This window comes from Hyaena hyaena, unplaced genomic scaffold, assembly GCF_003009895.1.
Source record: "Hyaena hyaena isolate Hyena2069 unplaced genomic scaffold, ASM300989v1 scaffold_514, whole genome shotgun sequence".
In the NCBI taxonomy this organism is placed as follows: domain Eukaryota; kingdom Metazoa; phylum Chordata; class Mammalia; order Carnivora; family Hyaenidae; genus Hyaena; species Hyaena hyaena.
In genome coordinates this window covers 1,190,708-1,218,480 of record NW_024081146.1, presented here as the reverse complement: position 1 = coordinate 1,218,480, position 27,773 = coordinate 1,190,708, and the positions used below count along the sequence as shown (strand labels likewise).

The 27,773-nt window shown below is 57.9% G+C and overlaps 1 protein-coding gene across 2 annotated transcripts; it reads left to right on the top strand.

The window, feature by feature from the left end:
• Positions 1 to 615: 615 nt before the first annotated feature.
• LIMK1 (LIM domain kinase 1) lies at positions 616 to 27,058 on the top strand. 2 transcript variants are annotated; one of them, XM_039255225.1, is made up of 16 exons: positions 616 to 765; positions 2,489 to 2,585; positions 9,037 to 9,175; positions 9,442 to 9,551; positions 10,255 to 10,461; positions 16,296 to 16,401; positions 16,517 to 16,683; positions 17,628 to 17,811; positions 18,616 to 18,702; positions 19,002 to 19,133; positions 20,482 to 20,541; positions 20,813 to 20,878; positions 23,565 to 23,721; positions 25,200 to 25,255; positions 25,435 to 25,592; positions 25,705 to 27,058. In XM_039255225.1, the coding sequence occupies exons 1-16, from the start codon at positions 711 to 713 to the stop codon at positions 25,865 to 25,867; spliced, it is 1,944 nt and encodes a 647-aa protein (XP_039111156.1). In that variant the 5' UTR covers positions 616 to 710; the 3' UTR covers positions 25,868 to 27,058. The 2 variants fall into 2 exon arrangements, with proteins under 2 accessions (XP_039111156.1, XP_039111158.1); XM_039255227.1 differs by lacking the exons at positions 616 to 765; positions 2,489 to 2,585 and adding an exon at positions 5,731 to 5,778 and having other exon boundaries at positions 25,705 to 27,057.
• The last annotated feature ends 715 nt before the right edge of the window (positions 27,059 to 27,773 follow it).

The following is a 27,773-nucleotide window of genomic DNA, read 5'->3' as shown; positions in this document are numbered from 1 at the left end:
ATCTGTCACAGCCGGGCAGAGGTTCACTCCTCCCCAGACCCTCCTCCTTTAGCCCCCTGCCTAACCGGTGAGGGCCTGAGACGTGGACCCTCGGGGCTTCCGGCTTCCCCCTCCCAGGCCTGCCCTCACTGCAAAACCACATCGGCGCCCGTCCCCAAGGCGACCGCCACGGTCTTCAGGGTCCACACCGCCTCCTCCGGCCGGCTCGGGTGAGAGAGGCTCTCCGCGGGGAAACTGAGGCCCCTCCCTGGGCCTCTGCATCCCTCTAGGATGCCGCACCCGAGCTTCCCCTCCGACGCCGCGGCTCTCGGCTTACGGGTCTCGGCCTCGCGGAGCCCAGCGCGCACTTGGCGCTCTCAGGAAGATGAATGAAAGGGCGGGGCGGGGCGCCGCCGAGGGCGAGGGGCGGGGCCGCGCAGGGCAGTTCCGCCGCTCGCCCGCGCCCCGCCCCGCCCCCGTGCCGCAGCTCCAGGCCCCGCCCCGGCCCGCCCCTCCGCTCCCTCCCCAGGCCGCCGCGGAGCGGAGCCGGTGCTGGAGCCGGTGTCCGAGAGGCGGCGGCGGCGCCGCGAGCCCCGAGCCCACTCCGGCCCGGCCCGCGCTCTCCGCCTCCGCCTCCCGGGCCGGCGGCGGCGGCGGCGGCTGCGGGCGAGCTCGCGGGGCCCGGGCCGCCCCCAGCCCCAGCCCGCCGGGCCCCGCCCCCCGCCGAGTGCATGAGGTTGACGCTACTTTGTTGCACCTGGAGGGAAGAACGTATGGGAGAGGAAGGTGCGCGGGGCTCGGGCCGGGCGGGGGCGCCACCCCGGGGCCGGGCGGGCGGGGGCGCCGCGTCCGGGGAAGCGGGGGCACGGGAGGGGGCCGGGCCGGGTGGCCGCGGAGGCCGGGTCTGCCGCGAGGCCGCGCCCCTGCCTCCTGGGGGATGAGCTCGTCCTTCCCGAGCCCGCAGGCCCCTCCCTGACACGCTCCCACCCTGTTTCCCCCTCCTCGGCCCGGGGTGGGCCCCTCTTCTCTTTCATCCCCGCCAGCCCCATCCCCCTACCGACGACCACCCCGGAGGAGTCCCTGGCGCTGCCCGCCCGGCCCCGGCCTCCATCCGCGTGCCTTGCCCACCCGGGGCTCGCACTGGGGCCACCCCTTATCCTGTGTCTAAGCCCGGCCGGGAAGAAAGAGGTGCTGGGGAAGCCACAGCCCTGGGTCCGAGTTGCCCGCCCTGCTCCGTGACCTTGAGCCAGGCGCTACGTGTCAGACCTCAAGTTTCCCCGTGTTGACAATTGCGGGCTGGGTAATTGTCCCCCTCGTACTGGTGGTTGGGAGCCCCGATGGGCAGAGCAGAGATATGCCTCCTCCAGGGAACCGTCGACAGTATCCTGGAGGCCCCCACCCCCTCTCTCTGCACCAAACCCAGTGCCTGCCATCAGTCTTGGCTGGAAGGGTGACTCTCAACCTACCCTCCTTCTCAGCCCCTTTCCCCGTTACCACGGGGCCCAAGGATTGGGTTGCAGGACAGTTAGGGTAGGAAGACCCCCAAGACTCCTGCCATGTGGTCCTCTTCCCTGGGTTTCCCCAACAGCCATCACATAGGCTCACCTGGTCCAATGCAGGTCCCATTTATGCCAACCCACCCCAGGCCTACCCTTCCCTAGGGCTCCTGCCAGCCCTGCCCCCAGCCGTTGAAGGCCGACTTGGGGCAAGACCCCACCTCACTGTCATCCCCGTCTTAGGTTCCTGAATCCTCATGGAAGGCCAGGCTGTGGCCTGGGAACCTAACTGTATGACCAGGCAAGCCTCACCCTCTCCAGGACTCAGTCTCTCCATCTGTACAATGGGGAGGGGCAGGCTTGGGGGATCCTCCAGGGCTCACCCATCTCCAAGGATGCCAGGCCCCTAGGATGACTAAGCATGCCTAGTGGCCGGCTTACAGAGGTGCCAGGCATCCTCAGAGCAGGTGTTGGGCAGTGCCCAGCTCTCAACCCCAGCAACCCCTCATAGTCCCTGGCATAGCCAAGGCCCAGCTGAAGCTTGAATGAAGCAGCTCTGGGCTTCCTTGCCCCTTTCCCCCTGCGGGGACTTCAGCCCTGGATGCACCAACCCAGCCCTGTCAGTCCTTACCCTTCGAAGTTTCCTCTTCCTGGACAAGCAGGGGAGGAAAGGGGCTATGACAAGAGTGTCACCTGCTGCCTTATCCCTAAACCCCGCTGCTTTCTTTCTCCCTTCTGACCTCACCAGACAATAGCAGAAGTTGATGCTGTTGCTGGAGAGTGGACATCCAATCCCCCTCTTCAGTTTACAGATGGGGAAACTGAGGCCCAGCGCGGCTTAGCCACTTGCCAAAGTCTCAGCAAGGCTCTCAGACCTGCATCCTTTAGCCTTCTGCTAGGCACGGTGCCTGGGTGCTGCATGTGTGTACATGGTGATGTGCAGGTCCACATGGGATGGGATGGGCAGGCTGGGCCTTCAAAGAATGGTTCCTGACCCCCTGTCCACTTTGCAGGAAGTGAGTTGCCCGTGTGTGCGAGCTGCGGCCAGAGGATCTATGATGGCCAGTACCTCCAGGCCCTGAATGCTGACTGGCACGCAGACTGCTTCAGGTAGGAGGCAAGGGGGCCCTAAGCAAGGTCAGCCAGAGTCGAGAGGCTGGATCAGCAATCCGGGAGACCTGGCTATTCCTTCTGGTTGTGACTTCCAGCAAGTCCTTGGCTTTGGTTTCCCCATCTGTAAAATGAGGCATTTGGACTAGAAGGTCTCCAAAGGCCTTTCTGTTTTGTCATTCTAGACCTCTAAGGAGAGGAGGAGAGAGACCTACCTTCATTTCCATCAGTATTAGCGAGGCCTGCTGGCACGTGGGCAGGGGGTGGCTGTGGCGGGCAGTGCACCCCTACCTTCTGAGTACTTGTGCTGCAGAGTAAGACCAGCCCCTTGCTGCCAGAAACCAACTCCAGATGTAGGCGAATGGGGTCAGGGCTGTGGCCAAGCACATGGGGACCCAAAGGTGGCCCAGCAACACAGTAGGACCGTCTCACGAGGCAGGTGCAGGGGACAGCCTTCTAGGGCCAGAGCCGGGGTCTCAGAGATGTGAGATTTCCCCCATGGAGAAGCATGGCAGCAAGAAATTCCAGGCAGTGGGCCTGGCAGGTGCCAAGGGTGGAGCAGTGACAGGGCCCTGGGCAGTCAGTGAACAGCAGGGTTCAGGCAAGAAGTAAGGCATTGACCCCCAGCCGAAGGGGTTTCTTTGAGGCAGAGGAAACCTCCAACGAGGTTTGTTTTATTTTTCTTTAAGAACAGCACCCGCCATTTTCTGTAATTTAGTAAGGGCCAGGCACCCTCCTAAGGACTTTGTCTAGTTAGCCTATTGTATTGTCTCCATTAATGGGGACACCGAGGTCAATTCTCTTGACCAGAGTCACACAGCCAGTGAGTGAAATGAACACACAGCATCCACCCTGGCTGATGAGGCCAGAAAGGGGGGGGAGGGGGGGCATCTGGAACTGGAGTTCACAAGGGGGCCGTCAGGGAAGAAGAGGGCACTGGAGAGGCGGAGAAGGCCACAGACACAGAGATGGAACAATAGCTCATTTGGTTGGGGAGGAGACAGGTTGGGACCAATTTGTGAAAGGGCCCTAAGGCCAAGATAAGGACCTTCCAAGGGCGGAAGGGGGGAGGGAATGGGAGGGTTTGCAGAAAGCAGGGGAGGGACGTGGGCGGAAGTGCTATTGAAAAATGCCATCCCAGTGGGCAGATGGCGGTGACTTGGCAGGGAAGGGACTGTCACAGTAGTTCAGGGATCCGAGCTCATAAGGGCTGACCTCAGACAGGGACTGCAAACAGAGAGAATTTCAGCTGTAGAAGGAACCGTATTGGCAAACGGTAGTCCCATCAGCCAGCATTTATTGGGCACTCTTAACGTTACAGTTGACTCTGAATGACACGGGTTTGAACTGGGCAAGGTCTGCTTCACATGCAGATTTTCCATGGTGCCGTACTGTAAATGTATTTTCTCCGCCTCGTGATTTTCTTCATGACGTTTTCTCTAGCTTACTTTACCTTAAGACTACGGTACGTGTAAGGCTACACGTAACATACAAAAGCTGTGTTAATTGCTTATATTACGAGTAAGGTTTCCAGTCAACAGAAGGCGATGTGTACTTAAGATCTGGGGGGCAGGGGGAGTTGAAAGTTAAACGGGGATTTTTGCCTGTGTGGGGTCGGTGCCCCTGACTCTTGCATCATTCAAGGGGCAACCGTATCTCCTTCAACCTTCACCATAACCCTAGGAGGTACCATTACTTGCGTGGTTTACACGCGAGCAACAGCTACAGCTGGGGCTGGAGCCTGCATTGGCCTCACTCCAAGTCACTGCAGAGTCAGAGAGGTGAGGGGCGCAGGCGCGGGGACCGGGCAGTAATAGCAAGGGCAGCATCTAAAGCAGCCTGGGGTTTTACCCCGGCAGCGGACCATCCAGGGTGGCAATGCCCTGCCTGGCGCTGGTGAGGTGGTCTGAGGCCACTCGGTCGTGGCTGGGATTCAGGACAGAGCTGAGAGAAATCGGGAAGAACTTTGGGGTCCCCTGTGCTCGCAGTGGGGAGGGAATTTAGGGAGACGTGCTGGAGGGCCAGGAATGCGGCCACGAAAGCCACGGCAAGGAAGCAGCGGGGCAGAATGTATCAGCCTAGCTTTGGATGGGTCCCTGCCCTTCTTAACCAAGAGAAGGGTAAGGCCCCAGGTCAGGGCCGTAGGGGGAAGGCATGTGCCGTTGTCTCGGCTGTGATGGGGACACCAAGAAGGCTTCCACAAGTGCTCCTGGCCCAGCAGTATGTGCCCCACCCAGCCGCCCCCAAATCTGAGCAAGGCCAGTGTGTCCTTACCCCTGTGACAGTGAGGAATCACTCACAGAGGACTCGCTACTTGCCTGAGCCCCGTGGCTGCCCGGCATCCAGCCTCTGGTCTCCACTTGCCCTGTCCCCAGGAGCCTCTGAGTCCATGACGTGGGCTGGCAGCAGCTGCTGGTCCCCCAGGTCTTGTGGTTAGAGGGTTGTGAAGGCACGCAGCATGCCTCTGGCATTAGCCTTGGGGTCCCTGTCACCACAGAGCTCCTTCCTCAGCTCTAGCTGTCCCATCTCCCAGAGGGTTATGGCCAGGCCGAGTGGTCCAAGCTCTGCTTTGGTCCAGCTGCTGCCTTGGCAAGGTCGCTTCCCAGAAGCCCGTGGCACGCAAGCCCCCGGGGTCCCCGTAGCTCTGGAGACATCTCCCTGGAGGCTGGAGGAGCTGGACCCGGGCGAACAGGGGTGAGCGCACCACTGGCACAGGGCTCAGATCCTGGGCCGGGATGCCGTCTCCCCTCTTCGGGAGACTTTTCAGGCAAGGGGGACAGACTGTCCATGGAAGTCAACCTCCGTTCCCTTGGGAGCAGCGCCGGAAGGACCAGCTGCTTTTGAGCTTGTCCCTGTCCCCAGAGAGTCCCAAGCCCCCCAGTACCTTTGTCCAAGCAGAGGCCGAGGAGCATGGAGGGAGCTTCCTAAGGCGTGCCGGGCTGAGGGCCACCGGAGCAGCCAGCCCGCGGCACCCAGGCAGAAGTCCCCTCAACTGCTTCCTGTTGTGGGCCCAGACCGAGTCCCGCTCACCCACATTGCTGCATCCTCCCCCTGCGTGTGGCCGAGCTAGCCCCACCCTCTGCAGCCTCCAATCCTGAGGGCCTGGGGTGGGGTGGGGAAACCGGCCACAGCCGCTGCCCCTGCTGCAAAGGATGCTGGCCCTGAGAAGAAGCCGCTTCCTCAGAGGAGCCAAGTGAGTGCAGAGCCCCTCTCCACTTGTCCCAGACCTTAGGCAGGGCCCCCGCCGTAGGGCCAGCATCGGAGGCCACTGTGGGGTGGACCTACCTGGGACCCGGCTGTGGGGTAGGAGAACAGAGAACCGAAACCCCTTGGTCACCGTCTGGCCGCCTACTGGGGGAAGCAGGCTGCTGCCGAGGCTTCTGGTCCTTTGATCCAGTCTCCCCGAGAAGCTGGTCCTCCAGCTGCTCTTTCTTTACCCCTGGTGCCCAGAGGTGGGGCCCTGGGAGGGGTGTACCTGTCCCTGCAGAGAGCTTGCCCCCCAGCGCAGCCCCCCGTGTCCTCCCCAGGGTCCTCCTCCCCCGCCCAAGGCTGGCTTTGTAGTTGCCTGCCCTGGATTGAGGCAAAGACCATCTTCCAGGGGCTCCTCTCTTTGGCTCTGGGCCATCTCTGTACACCCTCAGTACCTAGTACTCCTCTCTTGACATCCTTGCTGGGGCAGCAGCACGTGCAGGGCACCCCTAAGAGCCAGGCCTGCCCACCTCCCTCCACCCCAGTCGTTCTCTGGCCTGAGAGGTGAAGGGATAGGCAGGGAACCTGTGTGCCTTCCACCTGCAAAGGTACTCCAAGGCCCTGAGTGCCAGTACCAACCCGCTGGGTGAGCCTGGGCTAGATCCCCTCTCTGAGATTGAAGTCCCTGTCCCACAGAGGCCCAGCCTGGGTGCTCTGGGGCAGTTCTGAGGATGCTGGGGGGTGAGACCTGCTCCAGGCAGAGCGTTCTTCAGGAACTGCGCACAATCTCTCTGGGGTCCAGCATGTGTGGATGCCTGACATGGGACCTCAGAGAGCCCTCAGGTTGATGGCAGACCCTGGTGGGGCCAACAGAGGCTGGCGGTGCAGACTGCATGGTGGGGTTGCAGACTGCATGGGCACCCCCGTTCCCCGCCAGGTGACCCAAGCAGACTTCAAGAAAGTGGTGGCCAGGGAGCCGACTGCACTCGCCCAGCCCCTGGGTGAGTCAGCGCCACCTGGGTCTTCCAGGCCTGCTGCTGTGCTCAGTGTGCTCAGTGTGCTCAGTGTGCGGGAGTGAAGGGGTAGGAGTTTGCAGGCTGGAGAGGAGCATTCTCTCCCCCAGAAGAAGACAGCTGCTCCTGCGCCCCCACCAACCCACCCGCCCACCTGCCCACCCAGAGGCAGGCCAGGCCCTGATTCCTGCAGCCTGGCAGCCAGGACTGAGGGGGAGACTTCTGTGGTGTCACTGCTGTGGCGCGACGACTGTCTGGTCGGTAGAAGGGCAAAGTGAATCACTCACTGATCACCCCAGGGCGCGTGGGAGGTAGGGGAGCCTCCCCAAGGTCGTGGTGCTTGTTTGTGCCAGCCAGCCTCTTTACAGAGCCCGCTCTGCTGTGAGCACCCCTTCCCACTAGGTTCCAACCTGGGGCCGTGCACTAGAGATCCCCTCAGCCTGGGTGGCCGCCCTCCTGGCCCAGTGCCTTACTTGCCCACCTCACAGTGAGATGCACGCCCTAAGGACACCTGGGGTCTGGGGCTGGGGGCCTCGTGCGTGTGCGTGCTTGCGGGGCAGGAAGGACGGAGGGTGACGTCATGGCTCCCGGCCAGCGTTGCTCTTCCGCTGCCTGGTCTCACATCCCAGAGCAGTCTCCGGAGGGCCCCCCTCCCCCAGACTCTCCTCTCGAGGGGGAGCTCATCTGACCCCCCCTTCCAGGATTTACCCCCACGCCTGTGCTTCTGAACCAGGGCATTATTCTCCTTCTCCTCCCCAACCTTCAGCCCCTGGCTGTGGTCCCTTGCCCCTCCCCTCAGGCTCCCAGACAATGGGGAACTGACTGGATCCTCTTAAAGGGACAGTGTCCCAACAGCACCCTGGGCCTTCCCTCCTCTTCAGCCCCAGTTCCCTGAAGTGCACCCATGAGTGTCTCTACCGCATGCTGGCTGCAGAAGCTGAGGGTTCCCTGGCTGCTGGTAGGGGGCGGGGGGGACTGGGCAGTCTCCTCAGGCCCCAGTCTTTCCTCTGTCCCCTGGATTGTTTCCCTGCTGGGCGTGAGCTCTCAGACTCATCCCCTGTCCCTACGTGACCTTGGCACATGACCCAGAGTGCTCAGACAGCAGCAGAGCCAGGCAGATTCTCTGCTCCTTGCTTGCTCTGGCCCAGACGAACCTGTGCGCCCAGGACCCTGAGCCAGGCTCTTCAGAACGCAGTGTGGCTCCCGCCCCTATAGGCTCACTAGGCTCACCAGGCAGCCTGCATCTCCTCACCCTGACTTAGCCTGGCTGCTGCACCCCTCCAGCTCACCCCTGGGTGGAGGGAAGCCAGGCGTGCAGGTCTAGCCCCTGGCCTGTGGGATAACACATAGAAGCGAGTGCATCATTTCTCGCCATCTGCCCCAGCCAGGCCTCCCCTGTAGCCCCTCCCAACGGGGCAGGAGATCCTGACCTTGAGGACTGCACATCTGGGCGGTCTCTGCAACAGTGCGCAGGTGTGGGCACCAGGGCTCTGGTTGAGCTGGGGTTAGGAGGGCTGTGCTGAGGCCCCCTCATTTGACTACAGCATCCGATGGCTAGGAAACAAGGAGACCCTCTGTCCTCACTGATCCTGGCTGGTTCTGCTGAGCTAAACTCCTGCCTCATATGGTCCTGGAACAGGGAGTATTTCTGTGGGGTCTGTGGTGCCCATCGTGTGGCTCAGGGCAGTTTAGAGCCTCCAGACCTCATCTTGCCTCTTGGTGGTCTATGCAGATTGAGTACATTTCGTCAAGACGGTGGGAAGGTGCCAGCTTCTGGTAGGCCTCCACAGCTCCAGCAGGTCACTGCCATCTGCATCAGCTGGCATTCGTTCAGCCGCCCCCCACCCCAGCCTGGGCCCCTAGGTTCCATTCCCCTCTCTGCCAGACTGGTGAGCAAGAGCAAGTCATTTGCCTTCTCTGGACCATCTACCTTGTGTGACAAGGGACAGGGGCTCAAATGTAAAGAGCATTTCTCACCCCGGGGCTAGCAGCTTGGCCAGATGCTCCGGGTGAAGAAGTGCACAGGCGGTTGTACAGGCTGTGCACTGCACAGAGGCTTCTGGCTGAGAGGTCAGGGGTAGCTGAAGCCATCCCTGGCTCCACTGCTGAGCCCTCTGCCCCAGCACAGGCTTTTTCTGCCCAAGGTCAGGCCGGGGCAGGACACACCTTTTCCTGATTCTCACAGAGGCACCTTACAGACTGTGGGGAATGGGGTGGGCCAGACTGAGCCCCTGTGCCCCCCCCCCCAGGTGTTGTGAATGCAGTGCCTCCCTCTCGCACCAGTACTACGAGAAGGATGGGCAGCTCTTCTGCAAGAGGGACTACTGGGCCCGCTATGGGGAGTCCTGCCACGGGTGCTCAGAGCACATCACCAAGGGGCTGGTCATGGTAAGCGCCCCTCCCCCACTCACCACCCCGTCACCCATTTCCCTACCCCAGTGCGCTCTCTCCATCTTCTCACCGGCCCTGACACCCCACTGCGTCCTGAGCCCATCGATCTGGGTGCACGTCTGCTGAACCAGCATTCCGCAGCTGGCCAGTTGGGCCCCCAAAGTTTGTCTGGGGGCTGCCCTTCTGAGAAGAGACCGGGGGACTGGGCCGTGGGGCGCCGAAGGGGCAGCTGACCTGGGCTGTCCCTGCCACCCCCCTGCCAGGTGGCCGGGGAGCTGAAATACCACCCCGAGTGTTTCATCTGCCTCACGTGCGGGACCTTCATCGGTGACGGGGACACCTACACGCTGGTGGAGCACTCCAAGCTGTACTGGTAAGCGCCCTGGCCCCCTCCTAGCCCGGGGTGCCCACCCTGGGACAGACCTTCCACGGCCAGTGTGGGACAGTTGTTATTAGAAGCAATGGGGTAGAAGACCCTGGGGAATACCACGAGAGCCCCACTGTGCATTACCCGCCACCTGCCCTGGCCTCACCAGGAGTTTATATTGGGGCTTCCTCGTGTGGGCACCTTTGATTGAATCGTTGGGCACATGACTGAACCCATTCTCCAGATGCCCCTCCCCCTGCCTCCTCCAAGGTCAGGCTGGGCCACAGGCCCACCCTCTGATCACATGGTTGGTCTTTCCAGTGACTAGCCCCCATCCTGAGTCGTCTGTTAACACAAGCCCAGGTGTGGTAACTGGTATTCCAAGGATATAGAGCCAGGAGAAGGAGCAGACAAATCCTTTATATACAGTTCTGATAGAGCTGGATTAATCCCAGATGGACTCTTAATGACTTCCTCCTGAACTGGATTTATCCACAGGCTCTTTCCTGGCCAGCTGAGAGCATGGCAGGGGCAGACCCGCTCAGAATTACCGAGCCCGGCTCCCGCGCCGGTCCTATCAGGCAGCTGCGACCCCTCCTGCCATGGGGAGCCGTAAAGGGAGGCGGGGAGGAGAGAAGACGCTGGCCACTGTCCCTAACAGTCTTTTCTTCCCCCCTCTTTGGGTCCCTACCACCTGCGGCCCTTGCAGCGGGCACTGCTACTACCAGACCGTGGTGACCCCCGTCATCGAGCAGATCCTGCCCGACTCCCCGGGCTCCCGCCTGCCCCACACGGTCACCCTAGTATCCATCCCAGCCTCAGCTCATGGCAAACGTGGCCTCTCGGTCTCCATCGACCCCCCGCACGGCCCGCCGGGCTGCAGCACCGAGCACTCCCACACCGTCCGCGTCCAGGGGTGAGTGGCTGGCTCTGGCCGCAGCCGGGCTGGCTGGGGCCGTGGGTGCCCTTGGTGGTGGCTGAGTCTAGGGCACCCTGAGCACAGGTGAGCATCTGGGCACAGGCAGAACCCAGCTTTGACGATTGGGTGTACCACATCCCCAGCCCAGTCCTTCCTTTAAAAACCGCGGCAGATCCTGGATACCATAGTGAAAACTCCTTGAATCCATGTAAACCCAACAAGAAATAGGAGTAAGCAGCTCAGGGCCAGTGAAACAGGGAGCCCAGGAAAGTCATCAGAACCACTAACTACAGCTGCGCCTCGAGGCCAACTGGAAATTGAGTGAATTTAAGCTTGGGTTTTTAAGTCCTTTTACGGCTGGCCTCTCAGAGTCCTGACCCATAGAGGAAGCCAGCGGAATTAGAGAACTCCTCTTCCATTAGGCGGGGATCCCAAAGGGCTCTCTGGATGAGTATGAATGAGAAACAGACCACACCTTCCATCAACCCCTCACTCCCAGAACTGTAAGCTCAACTCACCCGCGGCTGAATGGAAGGGGAGAGTGGAACCTCCCCTGAGAATTCATAAACGGGTTTGCAAAGCAAATTCCTATGCCAGAGTGGCTCAACAAAACAAAACAAACCCCAAGTCACAACTATAAAAGTTTAAAGTACTTCCCGACTGGCAGTGTTCCCTGGTAGAATCAGATGCAGATCTTTTCACCGAGTGTACTGAGCTAAGCGTCCCAAGGAAGCGATGCAGGCAAAAATCAGTGAGCGCACAAGGAGGCGAGGCATTGTGAGAGCTAGCAGACACAACAGGAAGTAGAACCAGACCCACAAGAGCTCCAGGTACTGGAATGATCAGAAACCGTATAAGATAATTATGTTCAATATATTTTAATCATAAGAGATGTTTGGGAATAAATAAGTAAAGAGCAGATAAATTTGGGGGTGCCTGGGTGGTTCAGTCGGTTGAACGTCCAACTTCGGCTCAGGTCATGATCTCGCAGTTTGTGAGTTCAAGCCCCGCATCGGGCTCTGTACTAACAACTCAGAGCCTGGAGCCTGTTTTGGATTCTGTGTGTGTGTGTGTCTCTCTCTCTCTGCCTCTCCCCTGCTCACACTCTATCTCTCTCTCTGTCTCTCAAAAATAAATAAACATAAAAAAAGAGCAGATAAATTTGGAAAAGAACCGAATAGAACCTCTAGAAGTGAAATAATATAATTCTTTCTTTTTTTTTTAACTTTTTTTTTTTTTTTTATTTCTAGGAGAGAGAGAGAGCGTGAGCAGGGGAGGGTCAGAGAGAGAGGGAGTCACAGACTGAAACAGGCTCCAGGCTCTGAGCTGGCAGTCAGCACAGAGCCCGACGTGGGGCTCAAACCCACGAACCGCGAGATCATGACCTAAGCTAAAGTCGGACGCTTAACCGACTAAGCCACCCAGGCGCCCCATAATATAATTATTTCAATGGAAACCTCAAGGCAAGGGTTTAATGGTGGAGGAGAGCTTTAAACTACTGAAGGGAGAAGCAGAGACACAAAAGGAGGAAAGCTGTGACGGGAGGTTAGGACAGATGCAGGACAGTGAGGATCCGAGCATCCATTGGGCATCCCTGGAGAAGTGCAAGATGGCAGTAGGGAGGCAGCATTTGAAGGTCCAATGGCTGACAGCATTCCAGAACTGACAGCAGACACCAATGCACAGACTCAAGCCCAGTAAATCCCAAACAACAAAATAAAAAGAAAGCCACCCTTGGATCACCCACCCCATATAGTGAAACTGCCACCCAAGGCAAAAGAAAAGTCCTTAAAAGCAGCCACAGAATATAGACAAATAGGCAGCTGATTTCTCAACAGAAACAACAGAAGCTAGAAATCAGCAAAATGATATATTCAATGCACTGAGCAAAAAATAGCCATCAACCTAGGATGCTATCCTTGATGAAAATACCCTTCAAGAAAGAGAAAAATAAAAACATGTTTAAGGTGTGGGGCGCCTACATGACTCAGTCCGTTGAGCGTCTGACTCTTTATTTCAGCTTGGGTCACGATCTCACAATTCATGGGTTCAAGCCCCACATTGGGCTCTTTGCTGACAAGCCTGCTTAGAATTCTCTCTCCCTCTCTCGCTGCCCCTTCCCCACTTACATGCACACTGGCTCACTCTCTCTCAAATAAATAAATACAAACATACACACACATACATATATGGGTAGGAGACATATATACCCTAAATGTGGCCAAAAAATGTTAACAATAACAAAAATAAATAAAATAACAAAAAAATGTGTTAACAAAACACATTAAGTTGGACAAAACCACGGTTTGATAGGTCATCCATAAAGAATATTCTAAAGGATGTAGAAAAGGTCTGAAATGAAAGAAGGAATGCAGATTAGACAGCCAGCACAGTGTGACACTCCTCTCTGGGCTTTGGGGTTCTTTGAACAGTGAGGAAGTTGGACACCTTGAGGTTTTCGAAGATCTCTCCCGGGCCTTGATTGACTCCTTGAGAAGTAGTTTTATAATTTATTTATTTATGTATTTATTTTGAGAGAGACTGAGTGAGCGGGGGAGGGCAGAGAAGGCGAGGGCAGAGGGTCTGAAGAAGGCTTCATGCAGACAGCAGAGAGCCCAATGCGGGGCTCAAACTCATGAACTGCAAGGTCAGAACCAGAGCCAAAGCTGGATGCTCAACTAACTGAGCCACCCAGGCGCCCCTACGATTTTTTTTAATCTTCATTTATTTTTTTTTAATGTTTTATTTATTTCTAGGAGAGAGAGAGAGACAGCATGAGCAGGGGAGGGTCAGAGAGAGAGGGAGTCACAGACTCTGAAACAGGCTCCAGGCTCTGAGCTGGCAGTCAGTACCGACGCGGGGCTCGAACCCACTAACTGCGAGATCATGACCTAAGCGAAAGTCGGACACTTAACCGACTAAGCCACCCGGGTGCCCAAAAGAGAGCGTGCAAGCAAGGGAAGGGCAGAGAGAGGGGCAGACAAAGGATCATAAGAAGGCTCTGTTATGACAGCAGGAGAGCCTAATGCCGGGCTCAAACACACTAACTGCGAGATCACGACCTCAGCCAAAGTTGGTCACTCATCTGACTGAGCCACCCAGGCTCCAGCGAAGTAGTTTTAAATGTCCCCCTGAGTGGGCGTGGGAGCCAAGTGTCAGCTTCCATTGGATTCAGCCAGCGCGTCTCACACACCGGGGCTGGGCACTGATCAAAAGGGAAGATGGTACTGGCCTTGACCCTCCTTCTGCTCCCCCACCTTGAGCGTCAGCCAGGCCAGCCAGCTGCCTCTTGTACACAAATGGGCAGACAGACTGGGGAAACATAGGAAACTCCCAGACCAGCTGGGCCCGCAACACCAGGCAGACTTTTAGAAATGGAAAGCTAGGGGCACCGCCTCCCCGCCCCCCTCATGGGCTGAGCCTTGGGATGAGCTCCTTGCCAGCCAGCGTCTGCTTCCCCAACAATGTCAGCAGAGACCATGCCCCTCTTAGAAGCCCCCCCGCCAAAGGCTGCTCACCAGACTCACTTGTTTGTTTTAAACAAGTCACAGGACCACATTTCTTTTTGTTTATAGTAGCATTTTAAGGAAAGCTTAATTTATCTGTCTCCTGGCCCCCTGCCACCCTAGCAAGAGACTGAAGGAAGGCAGGAGGCTAAGGAATATACCTTTTTTTTTCTTTTTAATGCTCACCTATTTTTTAAGAGAGAGAGAGAGAGCGGAGGAGGGGCAGAGAGAAAGGGAGACACAGAATCCGAAACAGGCTCCAGGCTCTGAGCTGTCAGCACAGAACCGACGCAGGGCTCAAACCCACAAACTGTGAGATCATGACCTGAGCTGAAGTCGGATGCTTAACTGACTGAGCCACCCAGGTGCCGCAATGAACATAGTTTTAAGACTGTACCCACAAGAAGTCTGTTTCAATGAAATATATTCACTGTTTTTCAACTTTTTATCTTGAAATTTGCATATTTACAGCAAATTGACCAAAATAAGTATATCAAATACCTACACATCCTTCTGTGTTCACCGATTTTAACATTTTTTGGCCACATTTAGGGTATATATGTCTCCTACCCATATATGTATGTGTGTGTATGTTTGTGTGATTTACGTATACGTACACATACACATATGTAATTACTATTATTTACTAAATCACCTAAGCGTCGGTTGCAGGCTTAGTAACCCTTCGTCCTCACCAAATACTTTACACATTGTCCTAGAAACAAGCTCATTCTCTTACCTAACTATCAATGTGTCTTACGGTGCAATCACGAGGTTTAGGAAATTTAACACGGACGTGATGCTTCCACACAATACACAGTCCACATTCCAATTCTGCCGGTTTTCTCAACCGCGTTCTTTATAGCCCCTTCCCTCAACCCAGGATCCAACCCGTGACTGTACAATGCATTGAACCCTCAGTCTGTTCAAATCTATGACCCATTCCTTGCTTTTTCTTGTCCTTCATGACCTTGACATTTATGAAGAATACAGGCCAACTGTTAAGTAGAGTACCCCTCCATTCGAGTTGGGCTGCTGTGTCCCCTCTGCTAGATTTAGATGATGCATTTTGACCTGATAAGTGCATTAGTGATGCCATGTCCTTCTTGGGTCTTCCTGCCAGACCCATGTCACCAATAAAGCATGCCTTTTATCGGGAGATGTCGCCTTTGATTACTTGGTTAAAGTCCAGTCTGCTGTCTGCAGTCCAGGATTTTTTGTGCCCTTGTAACACAATCAGTAAGTCATTTGTGAGAGTTGATTCTGTAAATATCCTGTCCCCACCAGCCTTTCCCCGAATAGTTTCAGCATCCACAGAGGATTCTTATCGGTATCAGTTAGTACTGTGGCAGCTACATCATGGTGATAGTCTAACTCTGTTCATCCTTTTGCATTTGTCACCTGGCTTTCCAACGTAAGGAAGAACTTCTCCCCTGCATGAGAATATACTCTTGATAATGCAGAATTTTTATGAACCTTTTTTTCTTAAAGTCCCCAGTCTCCTTTCTATTCTGCCCTGCCCCCTCCTCAGGGGCAGAGACAAAGTAACATTCCTTAAAAAGCCTTCATGGAGACAAAAGGAAAACAAGATAACCAAGGAGTTAAAAGAAGCAAACAGAGAGGGGCGCCTGGGTGGCTCAGTTGGTTAAGCGTCCAACTTTAGCACAGGCCGTGATCTTGCTGTTTGAGGGTTCAAGCCCTGTGTCGGGCTCTGTGCTGACAGCTCAGCTTGGAGCCTGCTTCAGATTCTGTGTCTCCCTTTCTCTCTGCCCCTCCCCTGCTCACACTCTGTCTCTCTCAAAAATAAATACATGTTTAAAAAAAAAAGCAGGAAATAAATTTGGCAAAACGGCCATTCCGTGAGCTAGATTATAGGTACTATCTTGTCTCCACCCTGCTGCTGCTTCTGGAGAAGTGGAAGCCTTAGCCTCACCTTGCAGGGCAGGTTTGGGAATCCAGGGTACCCAGACCCTCTTAGAACCCCTCTCATGAGGTGATGCATGTCTGCTGGAAGCACACCATGCAGCTAGAAGGACCCGTCTGTCCTCTGCAGCAGACACAGCACCCTCCTGAATGGGAGCCCCTGCGCATCCAGTAGGGATGTGCTTTTCTGCAGTTTCACACCCACAGCAGACATTAACAATCAGTTACAGAATTCTTCCCCACCAAACCAGAACTCCAGATCCTACACCTTTGTCATCCATCAATCATGCAAAATAGAATTAATTTGCCTCCCCAATCTGATCCCCTTGGGCTTGATTTCCCATCCGGATTCCAGGGAACAGGCAGGCAGGAGTCTGGCTGACTACTACTCTATGCTCACAGTGTGGACCCCGGCTGTATGAGCCCAGATGTGAAGAATTCCATCCACGTCGGAGACCGCATCCTGGAAATCAATGGCACGCCCATCCGCAATGTGCCCCTGGATGAGGTATGGGTCCAGAGTCTGGTAAGCTAAATGGAGGGGGTGCGGTCATGCCTGATTCCTCCCCCCGCCCCACCTGCAGCACTTCTGACTCCCCTGTCCGCACACCTGCTCTCCCCAGATTGATCTTCTGATCCAGGAAACCAGCCGGCTGCTGCAGCTGACTCTTGAGCATGACCCACATGACACACTGGGCCATGGGCCGGGGCCTGAGCCCAGCCCCCTGGGCTCCCCTATCCACACTCCCGGTGGGGAGATGGGCAGCTCCTCCCGGCAGAAGCCTGTCCTGTAAGTCAGCAGCATGCCTTGTTGAATCTAGGTACTTACACGGACGCTGGGCCTCAGGGATGGGACCCGGGTCCTGCCCTCCTGTAGCTCCCAGTCTGATGGGGGCATCAGCCCTGCAATAAAGCAGGCCCGCGAGGGGTGCAGAGGGCTGAGAAAGAGGAAGGTTCACGGGTCACGAGAGGTAGGAAAGCAGGGGTGCAGCTCCCCCAGCTGGGCTTCCACAGCACTTTAAGGGGGGAGCGGCCGGCAGGTAGCTCAGTATGACAGGAGCATCAAGTGTGGCTAGGAAGCCATGGGCCCACTGAAGGGTCGCGCAGCAAGGTGACGTGTTTCACGGAGATCGCTCTGAGCATCTGTGCCAGAGATGGCTTGTGGGCCGTTGCAGGGGCCCAGGCAGGAGGTGCCACGGGCCCTACCTCCTCTTGAAGGGAGGGGAGACACAAGAAAGAAGTCCAGAGAAAGCCTGGTTCTCACTCCAGTGACTTGGGGCCTTCTCAAGGCTCCTGGCCTATCTTCTGGGGTGACAACGTGTAAGAGATAGTGGTGTCGACGTGTATTTCCTCCTTGCATGCTTTTGTCTAGTGCTCGAGCCACCCGCAGGGCAGAGTGAAGGGCATCCTGGACAGGTTGACCGCCTCTGCGGCTCGAGGCCCGGCACTCAGGTGCTGGGAGATGCATCGGTCCCCAGGCAGAGAAGGCCCAGTACAAAAGGTCCTGCCGCAGGCACCTGCAGGGCACCGGGCCCAGGACGGAGGTCTAGTCTAGTCTGGGCTGGGTGCTGGATGGGGACCAGCCTTCTGACCGCCCAGGAGCTCCGCCCTGTGCCACCCTCTCCTGGACTGGGGTGGGGGTGCTGATGGTACGTGGCAGGTGGGAGGAAAGGGGCAGGACCAGGGTCTGGTGCCCACCTGTGCCAGTGACACCGAGCCCCGTGTGTCACCCAGGAGGAGCTACAGCATCGACAGGTCCCCAGGTGCTGGTTCCCTGGGCTCCCCAGCCTCCCAGCGCAAGGACCTGGGCCGCTCCGAGTCCCTCCGTGTGGTCTGCCGGCCGCACCGCATCTTCCGGCCATCGGACCTCATCCACGGGGAGGTGTTGGGCAAGGGCTGCTTCGGCCAGGCCATCAAGGTACAGGGCGGGGCCAGAGGTGGGTTGGGGGGCAGGCCGGGGAAGACCCATCAGTCCCACCTCCAGAAATCCACAGTGGAAGGGGAACCGGGCTTCCAGACTCCTTGGCCAGCACTCTCTTCCACCTGGACCTCCCTGAGCCTCTTAGAAGGAGGGGGCCCACTACAGAGAGACCCAGAACTTTATGTGGAGGATGGGGGTAGGAGGTGGGGGTGGGAGGGCAACCCGGGCCCACCCAGAAGGCGCCCTTCCTGGGGCCCTGTGCTAAGCCTGAGACCAACCCCTCACGGCCCCCACGCTGCCCACCCCTTCACACGCTGCCCCAATAGAGACACATGCCCCTCCCTGGCTCTGAGGTCACCTGCGTGTCACCAGGCTAGAAAGTTCAGGATCATACAGAAGGCACCGGCGAGGGCCTGTCCCTGGTCCTCTTCCCAGGGGAGGGGTCCCTGGCAGAGTCGCCATCCCACCTCCAGGAAGTGGCCCAGCAGAGCAGAGGACAGAGAGCTAGCCTCCAAGTCAGGTGGCCCTGGGGCCGAGCCCCAGCCACCACTCCCGTCCTGCTGGGTGACCTTGGCCACTGTCGGGAAGCCTCCTGAGCCTCCTTGTCCTCATGTGTAAGGGAATGATAAGTCCTGCCCCTCCAGGGCTGGGGGCACAGCACTGGGATGTCTGTGAAGAGCTTGAAGCCATCTGTCTGCCCCCTCCTGGCTCTGGGGGGTGAGGCTGGGGGCCCCTACAAGGCGGGTGGAGAGCAGAGCCTCTGTCGGTACCAAGTCTTCATGCCTCTGTGTCCCCACACAGGTGACACACCGGGAGACGGGCGAGGTGATGGTGATGAAGGAGCTGATCCGGTTTGATGAAGAGACCCAGAGGACATTCCTCAAGGAGGTCAGTGAGCAGATCTGCCACCCTCCCCTTCACCAGACTTCTGGGACACGCCCATGGTCCCTGCCCCCTCTCTGCTGAGAGGGGTGGCCCGGGCTTCCGGGAGGATGTGACACTCAGCCCACACACCGAAGAAGAGAGAGTATCCCGGCAGGAGGGGGAGAGGGACCCTGGGCATCACGGAGGGTGCCATGGGCCACACAGGCACGGGCTCCTGCACCGGCTGTGGTCTCTGGCGGGGCAGTGGGGGAAGAGAGAGACTGGGGCAGAGCCCCAGGCCCAGCCTGCCTGCACCCCACCAGGTGAAGGTCATGCGATGCCTGGAGCACCCCAATGTGCTCAAGTTCATTGGCGTGCTCTATAAGGACAAGAGACTCAACTTCATCACTGAGTACATCAAGGGGGGCACCCTCCGCGGCATCATCAAGAGCATGGTGAGTGCACAGGTGGAGCCCGCACCTGCTACCCCTGCTGCCCCCAGACCCCACACCTGCCACCCCGGGCCCCACAGCCAGCCCCATGGGTCCCAGGTGGGTAGCTGCTCCCTGGGCCTCCTCAGCTCTGCAGTGGGGTTGGCCTCTGGCCTCCAAGGCCCTCCAGTCCCTGAGTCTGAGTCAGACAGGGAGCAAGGTCCAGACAGGGTGGCAGCTTGGCTGAGGGGCCACACAAGCTGTTTTGGGGTAGCTGCCCTATGGACCCACTGCCTCGTGCTTTCCGAAACGCCTGAGGAAAGGCACCTGCGTTACCTCTCTGCTGTGGACTTTTGTTTTGCTTGTAGCAAAACCAAATCATTTTTACTACTTACTATGTTCTGTAAAATTCAGAGCTTTTTTTTTTTAATTAAAGATACAGAGCTCAAGCGGGGGAGGGGCAGAGAGAGAGGGAGACACAGAATTCAAAGCAGACTCCAGGCTCTGAGCTGTCAGCACAGAGCCCAACTTGGGGCTTGAACTCACGAGCCACGAGATCATGACCTGAGCCGAAGACGGATGTTTAACTGACCGAGCCACCCAGGTGCCCCAAAATTCAGAACTTTCTTTAAGGACTTGGATAAAATTGCAAATGCAAACTGAGAAAGTATTTGGAGAGAAGCTTCTAGCACTCTCGGGCTCTCAGACAGTGCCCCAGGGGTCCCCACCTGGGCATCACCCTGACACCAAGAGGCCCTGATCCCCTCCTGCACCTGCAGATTGCCCGCTGCCTCAGGCTATGGTCCCTGCAGGCCTGTAACAGGTGTGACTTCTCGGGAGGGATTCTGTGGTCAAGCGCAATTTGGAATCACAGGCCTCCACCCACTTGGGCTTCCTCACTGCACTCTGGGTCTTTATTATGCTCTCATGTCCTCAACCCCCCAACTTGAGCTCTGTAGGGGGATGGGGTGTGAGGACCAGGCGTTTCCCAGATGATTTGAGCCCAAAGCCCTACTCGCTGGCGCTCTTCAGGCGATCTCACAGGGCCCATCTCTCTCTGCCCGCATGGGAAAGTAGCTTCAGATTTCCTAAAAACCCAAAAGCATGGGATTATGTCAAACGTAGAGACATAAGAGCTGGCTCAGCCGTTACAGAGGACTGTCCCCCACTTTGTGTTTGAAATCACGTACTGGAAACTGATGTTTTTGAGTTATTCACCCCACACTCCTTAGAAGCAGACAAAGGTGGGTGCAAAAGAAAGTGGGGGGTCATCGGACTCTCCCAGACACTTGCTGCCTTGGCTTTTCTCTCACCCAACCGTCCTGCCCCGTTGGTCCATGCTGGCCCTTCTCTCCTTTCCCCCACCCCCCAGGACAGCCAGTACCCGTGGAGTCAGAGGGTGAGCTTTGCCAAGGATATCGCTTCCGGGATGGTGAGTAGGCTCCAGGGGTGCGGGCTGGGTGACCTGACCCCACCTATGATACGATTCTGTCCTGCTGACCTAAAACCTTAGAAGGCACTGAGAGACAGAAGCCATTAGGAGGTGCTGAGAAAGAGCAGAGGGGAGGAGATGAGGGTGGGGAAAGTGTCCCTGACTGCCTGGAAGGGGCAGGACGGGAGGTAGAAGCCTCCGGGGGGCCCCAGGGGCGGGCTGGGGTCCCTGGGCGCAGCTGCCTCCTGACCTCCGTGCGCCCTGCCCCCAGGCCTACCTCCACTCCATGAACATTATCCACCGAGACCTCAACTCCCACAACTGCCTCGTCCGAGAGGTGAGCAGCCGGGCCCAGTAGGGAGGGAGGGAGGGAGGGAGACCGGAGGAGCCCCGCCCGCACACTCCCGGCCTCTGCCCTTCTCCAGACAGGGCTCCTGGGCTGCCTGGACCCGCTCCTCTTTCGGCCCAGGTGCAAGCAGCCTCGGCTGTGTCATTTACTTGGCTTGTGGCCCCAGCACTGAGCCATCAGCATCCTGGGGCATTAGGAGGCTGTGATCAGTCAATAAGGGAGAGAGTGACAGACGTGTAAGCCGTGACGGGTTGTGAGCGTGGCATTGACAGGACAGCCCGCCACAGAGTGGCTGGGCCCACACCTCGCAGCCTCAGCAGTGGGGGGCCTGGGCGCGTGGGCTGGGGGGTCAAGGCAGGCTTCGCAAGAGGCTCCAGGGGCACACTTAAGTAGGGGAGAGGGGTGGGGGCGCCTGGGCGGCTCATTCGGTTAAGAGTCCGACTCTTGGTTTCGGCTCAGGTTGTGATCTCATGGTCCATGAGTTCGAGCCCCTTGTCAGGCTCTGAGCTGACAGTGCGGAGCCTGCGTGAGATTCTCTCTCTCCCTCTCTCTGCCCATCACTGGCTTATGTGCTCTGTCTCTCTCTCAAAATAAATAAACTAAAAAAGATAATGAAAAGATAGGGTGGGGGTAGTCTGAGGGGTGAGGATGAAGGGGACCACGGACTGTCCACAGAAGGCAGAGGAAGGGGGCGGCTGACCACGCCTGACTGGGGAGGCAGTGCGCTAGCTTCCAACAGCCGCTGCAGCAGAGTTCCCCAGACTGGATGGCCTGGAGCCATAGAAGTGTATTCACAGAGTTCAGGAAGCAAAGAGTCCAAAACCAAGGTGTTGACAAGCCTGGCTCCTTCCAGAGGCTGTGAGGGAGAACCTGTCCCATGCTTCCCTCCCAGCTTCTAGAAACTGCTGGCGCTCCTTGGCGCTCCTTGGCCTGTAGCCACATCACTCTGGTCTCTGCTTGAGTCTTCACACAGCTTTCTCCCCTCTGTGTGTCTGTGCGCCCTCTTATTATATTTTTTTAATCTTTTTTTGTTTATTTTTGAGAGAGAGAGAGTGTGTATGTGGGGGGGAGGGGCCGAAGGAGAGGGAGAGACAGGATATGAAGCCGGCTTCAAGCTCCAAGATGTCAGCACAGAGCCCGACACAGGGCCCAAACTCACAAGTGAGATCATGACCTGAGCTGAAGCCAGACACCCAACCGACTGAGCCCCCAGATACCCCCGCCCTCTTCTTATAAAGGCACCAGACACTGGATCTAGTAGAACCTCATCTTAACTGGTAGCATTTGCAAAAATCTTATTTCCAAATAAAGTCACTTTGAGATTCTAAGTGGACATGAATTTGGGAAAGGAGACTATTCATCCCCCTACAGGGCAGGTTTGAGGAATAAGTTCTCCAGGCAGGCATTTGCTGAGTGAATTCAGTATAAGTGTTTCAGATGGTAGGAGGAAGCACGTGCAAAAGCCCACTGACTGGTATGACATTTAGGAAGCAATGAGTTGGTCGCTATTGAGTCGGGGGAAGCGGTGATCTAAGCCCTCTGGGAATTTCCAGGAGGCTCTGGGGGCCTCTGGGCCCCCGGAAAGCTGTGGGCAATGAACACACAAGAGAGGTGGGAAGGCTTGCTCCATTGGCCTCCCAGGGAGCCGACCCAGGCTGCCCCTGCTGGTGAGGGATGGTACTGCATGGCTGAGCCAGGGTGGTGTGCAGGGGGAGGAGGGCCCACCTATCACAGCTTTGACCCCTCAGCGGGGGCCACCCCTTGAGAATCTGATGGGAGTTGGGAGCTCCCTGTCCCCAGAAGCCATCCGTGCACACGCCAGAACTTTCGCCTACCGTGTGGGGCCTCGGAGAATCCAGTGGTCACCCTTGCTGTCTTCCTGGAGCCGTTTCCCATAGCAGGGGCTGGGGGCCGCTTCACCCTCGGACCCTGGGGCACCCATGCAGGTGCTGAGAGGGGAGGGACAGGAATCCGCACTTGAACAATCCTGGTGGGCCCTGCGCGTGCCCAGCCCCTCCCCTGTCCTCTGTGTTGGTAGAGTTTTCCGGGGATCCTTCCCTGTAGACTGAGCCTGGTCCTAACCCCCACCTGGCTGGGTCCCTGCCACCTTGGCCTGTCACTCACGGCCTCTGTGTCTGTGCACAGTGGCCCGTCCTGGGGCTGGCACAAACGGTCCAGGCTTCCAGGACCCTGGACAGCAGGCCTGAGAGGCCTGGCTCCGGGATCTCTGGAGGACCTCCCAGCCCCCTGACTTTGCACCAGTGCCCCAGGGGACCCTGCCTGTCCCTTCCTGGGTGGACACAGCGGTCACATCTGCACTCTGTGGGGTTCCAGGCCTAGAGGGGCTCCCACACACCTGAAACAGTAAAGCTGACCCGCTGGGTGGCCTTGGACAGCTGTCTTCCCCTCTCTGGGCCTGAGTAACCCTGTGTGTAAAGTGGGGATGACAGTAACACACACCTCCCCAGACCGCTGGAGGATGAAGGGACGCAGCTGTCATGTGCCAAGCACAGGACCTGGGTCTTGAATTGGAATGACTCCCTCCCTTGCACAGCATGGGCACACAGAGTACTACTCACAGCCCCCCAGGGGTCAGAGGCATGCCCTAGGGGTGGGGTGGGCAGGGGGTGCCAGGAGCCCGTCTCAGGGCGGCCCTGCTTCACGGTCACCCCAGAACAAGAACGTGGTGGTGGCTGACTTTGGTCTGGCACGCCTCATGGTGGAAGAGAAGACGCAGCCGGAAGACCTGCGCAGCCTCAAGAAGCCAGACCGCAAGAAGCGCTACACGGTGGTGGGCAACCCCTACTGGATGGCGCCCGAGATGATCAATGGTGAGCTGGCCCCACCCGTCACATCCCTCCCCGCCAGGTGGGGGGTCCCGGAGCGGGGCTGCAGCCCCCACTGCCTAGCCACTCCCTTCTCCCCCAGCTTCCTCCCTGGGTCCTGTAACTCGTGTCCTGTGCCACTTTCACGCACCACCTCCCACCTGGCTTAGAAAACAAGTGATCACATAGTCCTGGAAGTGGGAAGTCCAGTGTCAATGTTGCTGGCCCGAAGTCAGGTGTCAGCCGGAACGGGGGAAGATCCTGTTTCCTTTCCAGCCTCACTCCCTGGCCCGAGGCCCCTTCCTCCATCGTAGGCCAGGACTCTGGCACCTTCCTGGACGTATGTGTCCACTGTCACATCTCCTTCCATGCCTGCTTCCCTCACGAGGACCTTTTGTGTTCGTATCGCAGATACTCTCCCCATGTCCAGCTCCTTCACTCAGTCACTCCGGCAAGTCCCACACAAGGTGACATCTTCACAGGGCCCAGGGATCAGGTGGTGGACAGCCGGGCCCACCCAGCTCCTCCCTCCCACTCCGTTTCTTTTTTATCAGGCCTGTGACCCACGTATGCCCACACCCCGCATGGGCAGGTGACGTTCAGACAGAGTCAGGGGCAGGCAGAGCAGGGGGCGTCTCAGCACCAGCACTGACCAGAGTTAACGTGGCCCCTCACATCCCACCCGATAACTTAACCTTCAGCAGGGGGCTAACCCCCTACCTTTAAGGGGTGATGTGGGGACCAGCCGAGGTTTGGGCGCTCCTCAGCATCTCATAACACAAGCGCGGCTGTACTGGTTGCTTTTAACATCATGGCGCAGATGTGCTGGTCCCCCATCTCCCGGCTGAGGAAACTGAGGCTCAGGGACTCTGTATCAGCTCCTGTGGCTACTCTTCACAAATGTCCACAAACTGCATGGTTTAAAACAACGGACATTTATTCCCTGGAAGTCTGAAATACAGGAGAGCCCTGCTCCCTCCCGGGATTTTAGGGGAGCACCCACTCCTCACTGCTTCTGGCTTCTGGCGGCTGCCTCAGCACTCCCGTGCCCGGGCTTATGGCCACGGCCGCCTCTCCCTGTGTCTCCTCCTCCTCAGTCTCTCGTGGGACGTTTGCAACGGCGCTTAGAGCCCACCCGGATGATCCAAGATTATCTCCTCTCAGGATCCTTTTAACGACCATATTTGCAAAGAACTTTTTTCCCTGCCAAGTCATGATCACACATTCCAGGGGTTCGGCATGGGTAGTTTGGGGGCTACCATGTGGTCCATGACTTGTCCAGAGCAGCACAACTGGGCCTGGAACCCCTGGGCAGGGCTGTCATCCTCACTCCCCACCCCGCCAAAGGCTTGCTCGGACGTGGCAGGGGCGGGAACACAGAGCATAAGCCCTGCTCCCCAGGCGGTCACTAGTCCCTTCGTCCTGGTCCCGACCTGCCAGCCGCAACCCAGCGTCACCTGCTGACAGCCCGTCTCTTCACCCAGGCCGCAGCTATGATGAGAAGGTGGATGTGTTTTCCTTTGGAATCGTCCTGTGTGAGGTGGGCGGCAGTTGGCATCGGGCTTGGGGGCTCCTGGGAACCTGCATCCCTGGAGGCGGAGGGAGGGGGGAGGTGGTCAGGCTGGCGCCAGACCAAGTGTCACCTGCCCTCAAACCCACCTGGGTGGCGCCTGGCTGCTGCCCCCCACCCGGGTAACTGCCGGGCCTTGTGCTGTACAGATCATCGGGCGGGTGAACGCTGACCCTGACTATCTGCCCCGCACCATGGACTTCGGCCTCAACGTGCGAGGCTTCCTGGACCGCTACTGCCCCCCAAACTGCCCACCGAGCTTCTTCCCCATTACCGTGCGCTGCTGTGATCTGGACCCTGAGAAGAGGTAAGAGGGGTCGGGGGCTCGGCCAGAGCAGCCCTAAGGGGTGGGGCCAGTCCCCCCTCACCCCCACCCCTGGCAGCGGGGAACCCACTGTCCCGCCCACCTGTCACCCTAGACCCTCCTTCGTGAAGCTGGAGCAGTGGCTGGAGACCCTCCGCATGCACGTGGCCGGCCACCTGCCGCTGGGCCCACAGCTGGAGCAGCTGGACCGGGGCTTCTGGGAGACCTACCGGCGCGGCGAGAGTGGGCTGCCTGCTCACCCCGAGGTCCCTGACTGAGCCGCCTCGCGGCCCCCCTCCCCGCCCTGCCCCACACTCCTCTGCGGGAGGGCGGGGGGCAGAGCCTTTGGCCGGCAGCAGGCGTCCAGACTCCTCCCCAGTGCCAGGCCCTGACTTGCCTTCTCCTGCCCTGTGCTGTGGCCCCTTTGCCCCGTCTCTGCCGGCCTCCCCCCCCCCCCCCCCCCGCCCCGTCGCTGGCCTGGCTGCACACACACCATCACCTCACCCTGCCTTACCTCCTCCGTGTTGGGCCGCTGCTCTCGCTTCTTGCACGAGACGGAGGGCCCGGCCCGCACCCCACCGCACCCTGCCACCCTGCACACACCCCACCTGTCCGCAGCTGGCGAGGCTGGGCTGACAGACGGCCTCACACTGGGCCGGTGATGGCTGGGGACATGGCAGGGCGCGCATCGAGGGAGAGGCTGAGCTCCTGGGGTCCGTCACCTCCGGGGGTGGGGGGTGGGGGGTTCTCGGTAGCAGCAGATATCAATAACTACCCCAACCCCAAAACAGAGCGGTCTGCTCCTGCAGGGTGCAAGTCCCCAGGGGGCTAAGCAGCAGGCCTCTCTTGCTCCGGATCTTTTCATTTCTTTATTGAAGCCACTTTAGCGAGAAGCAGGTACCAGGCCTCAGGGTGAAGGGTGGGCCCGCTGAGGGAGAGGGGAGTTGGGTCCCTGGGTCCGAGCTGCCGGGAGGAGCCGCAGAGGGACGCTGGGCAGAGCGGACAGGCAGGTACCCATCAGCGGCCCGGCCCCTGCAGTTCATCTCCGTGCCCCTCCGGGCTCCTCCCCAGGGTCCCCGCCCTCCCCATGGCCCTCGTCCTCTGGGTTCTTCCTGTGTAATCTATTTTTTAAGAAGAGTTTGTATTATTTTTCATACGGCTGCAGCAGCCGCTGCCGGGGGGCTTGGGGTTTTATTTTTCTGGCGGGCGGGGGTGGGGGGGCCATTTTGTCACTTTGCCTCAGTTGAGCATCTAGGAAGTATTAAAACTGTGAAGCCTTCTCAGTGCACTTTGAAACTGGAAAACAATCCGAACAGGCCCATGGGACCGTGAGTCCAGGAGGTGGGACACGTCTCCGCCATCCAGGAATCATGATGTCTAAGGAACAAAACCCAAACTCAGAACAACAAAATAAATTCCGTACTCCCCACCCGGGTTCTGAGTTGCCATTTGTGTCCGGGGCCCTGAGGAAACAGGACAAGAACAGAACTTCGTGACTAGGAGTCTGGTGGGAAGGCGAGAGTGGGGGCAGGTGGGGACGGGTAGGAGGGACAGGGCCGGGGGGGACAGGGGGAGGAGGGACGGGCACAGGGCAGCAGTGGAGGCCTGCCCAGACAAGATACTATGGAATGTACTGCTTTCATTTAATGTTTTCTTCTTTCTAAAACTTAAGGGATCCAATCAGGAAAACCACACTAGCTCTTTCAAATAGAGGGGATTTAATCCAGGGAATCGTTTTGGTTTTTGGTTTTTTGGGGTTTTTTTTTTTTTAATATTTATTTTTGAGAGAGAGAGAGCATGTGTACAAGCCATGAAGGGGCAGAGACAGAATCCCAAGCAGGGGCTCAATCTCATGAATCATGAAATCGTGACCTGAGCCGAAATCAAGAGTCAGCCAGTTAACCAACTGAGCCACCCAGGCACCCCCATCCAGGGAGCTGTTTAGTGGAAAGACAGCGGAAGGGTAAAAAGTAGGTACTGTGATAACCCAGAGGTGGTGAATTCTGGAAGGGCAGCTGCCAGCCCCTGGCAGGGGGCATTTGAGCAAGAGGGGGTTACTTTAGCAATCGGGTGTTGGCAGTGTCAAATCACCGCTTAAACTCGGTGACTCAGAACAGTGATCACCCATGGCTCATTCTCTGTAAGAATTTGGGAGCATCTTGGGTCAGTGGTTTTGGTCCGGGG

Excerpts from the sequence above, each read along its gene's own strand:
- LIMK1 (XM_039255225.1), top strand. The coding sequence starts at position 711 with ATGAGGTTGACGCTACTTTGTTGCACCTGGAGGGAAGAACGTATGGGA. Across the intron at positions 9,176-9,441 it reads TCACCAAGGGGCTGGTCATG|GTGGCCGGGGAGCTGAAATA; the intron begins GTAAGCGCCCCT and ends CCCCCCTGCCAG. Across the intron at positions 19,134-20,481 it reads GCGGCATCATCAAGAGCATG|GACAGCCAGTACCCGTGGAG; the intron begins GTGAGTGCACAG and ends CCCACCCCCCAG.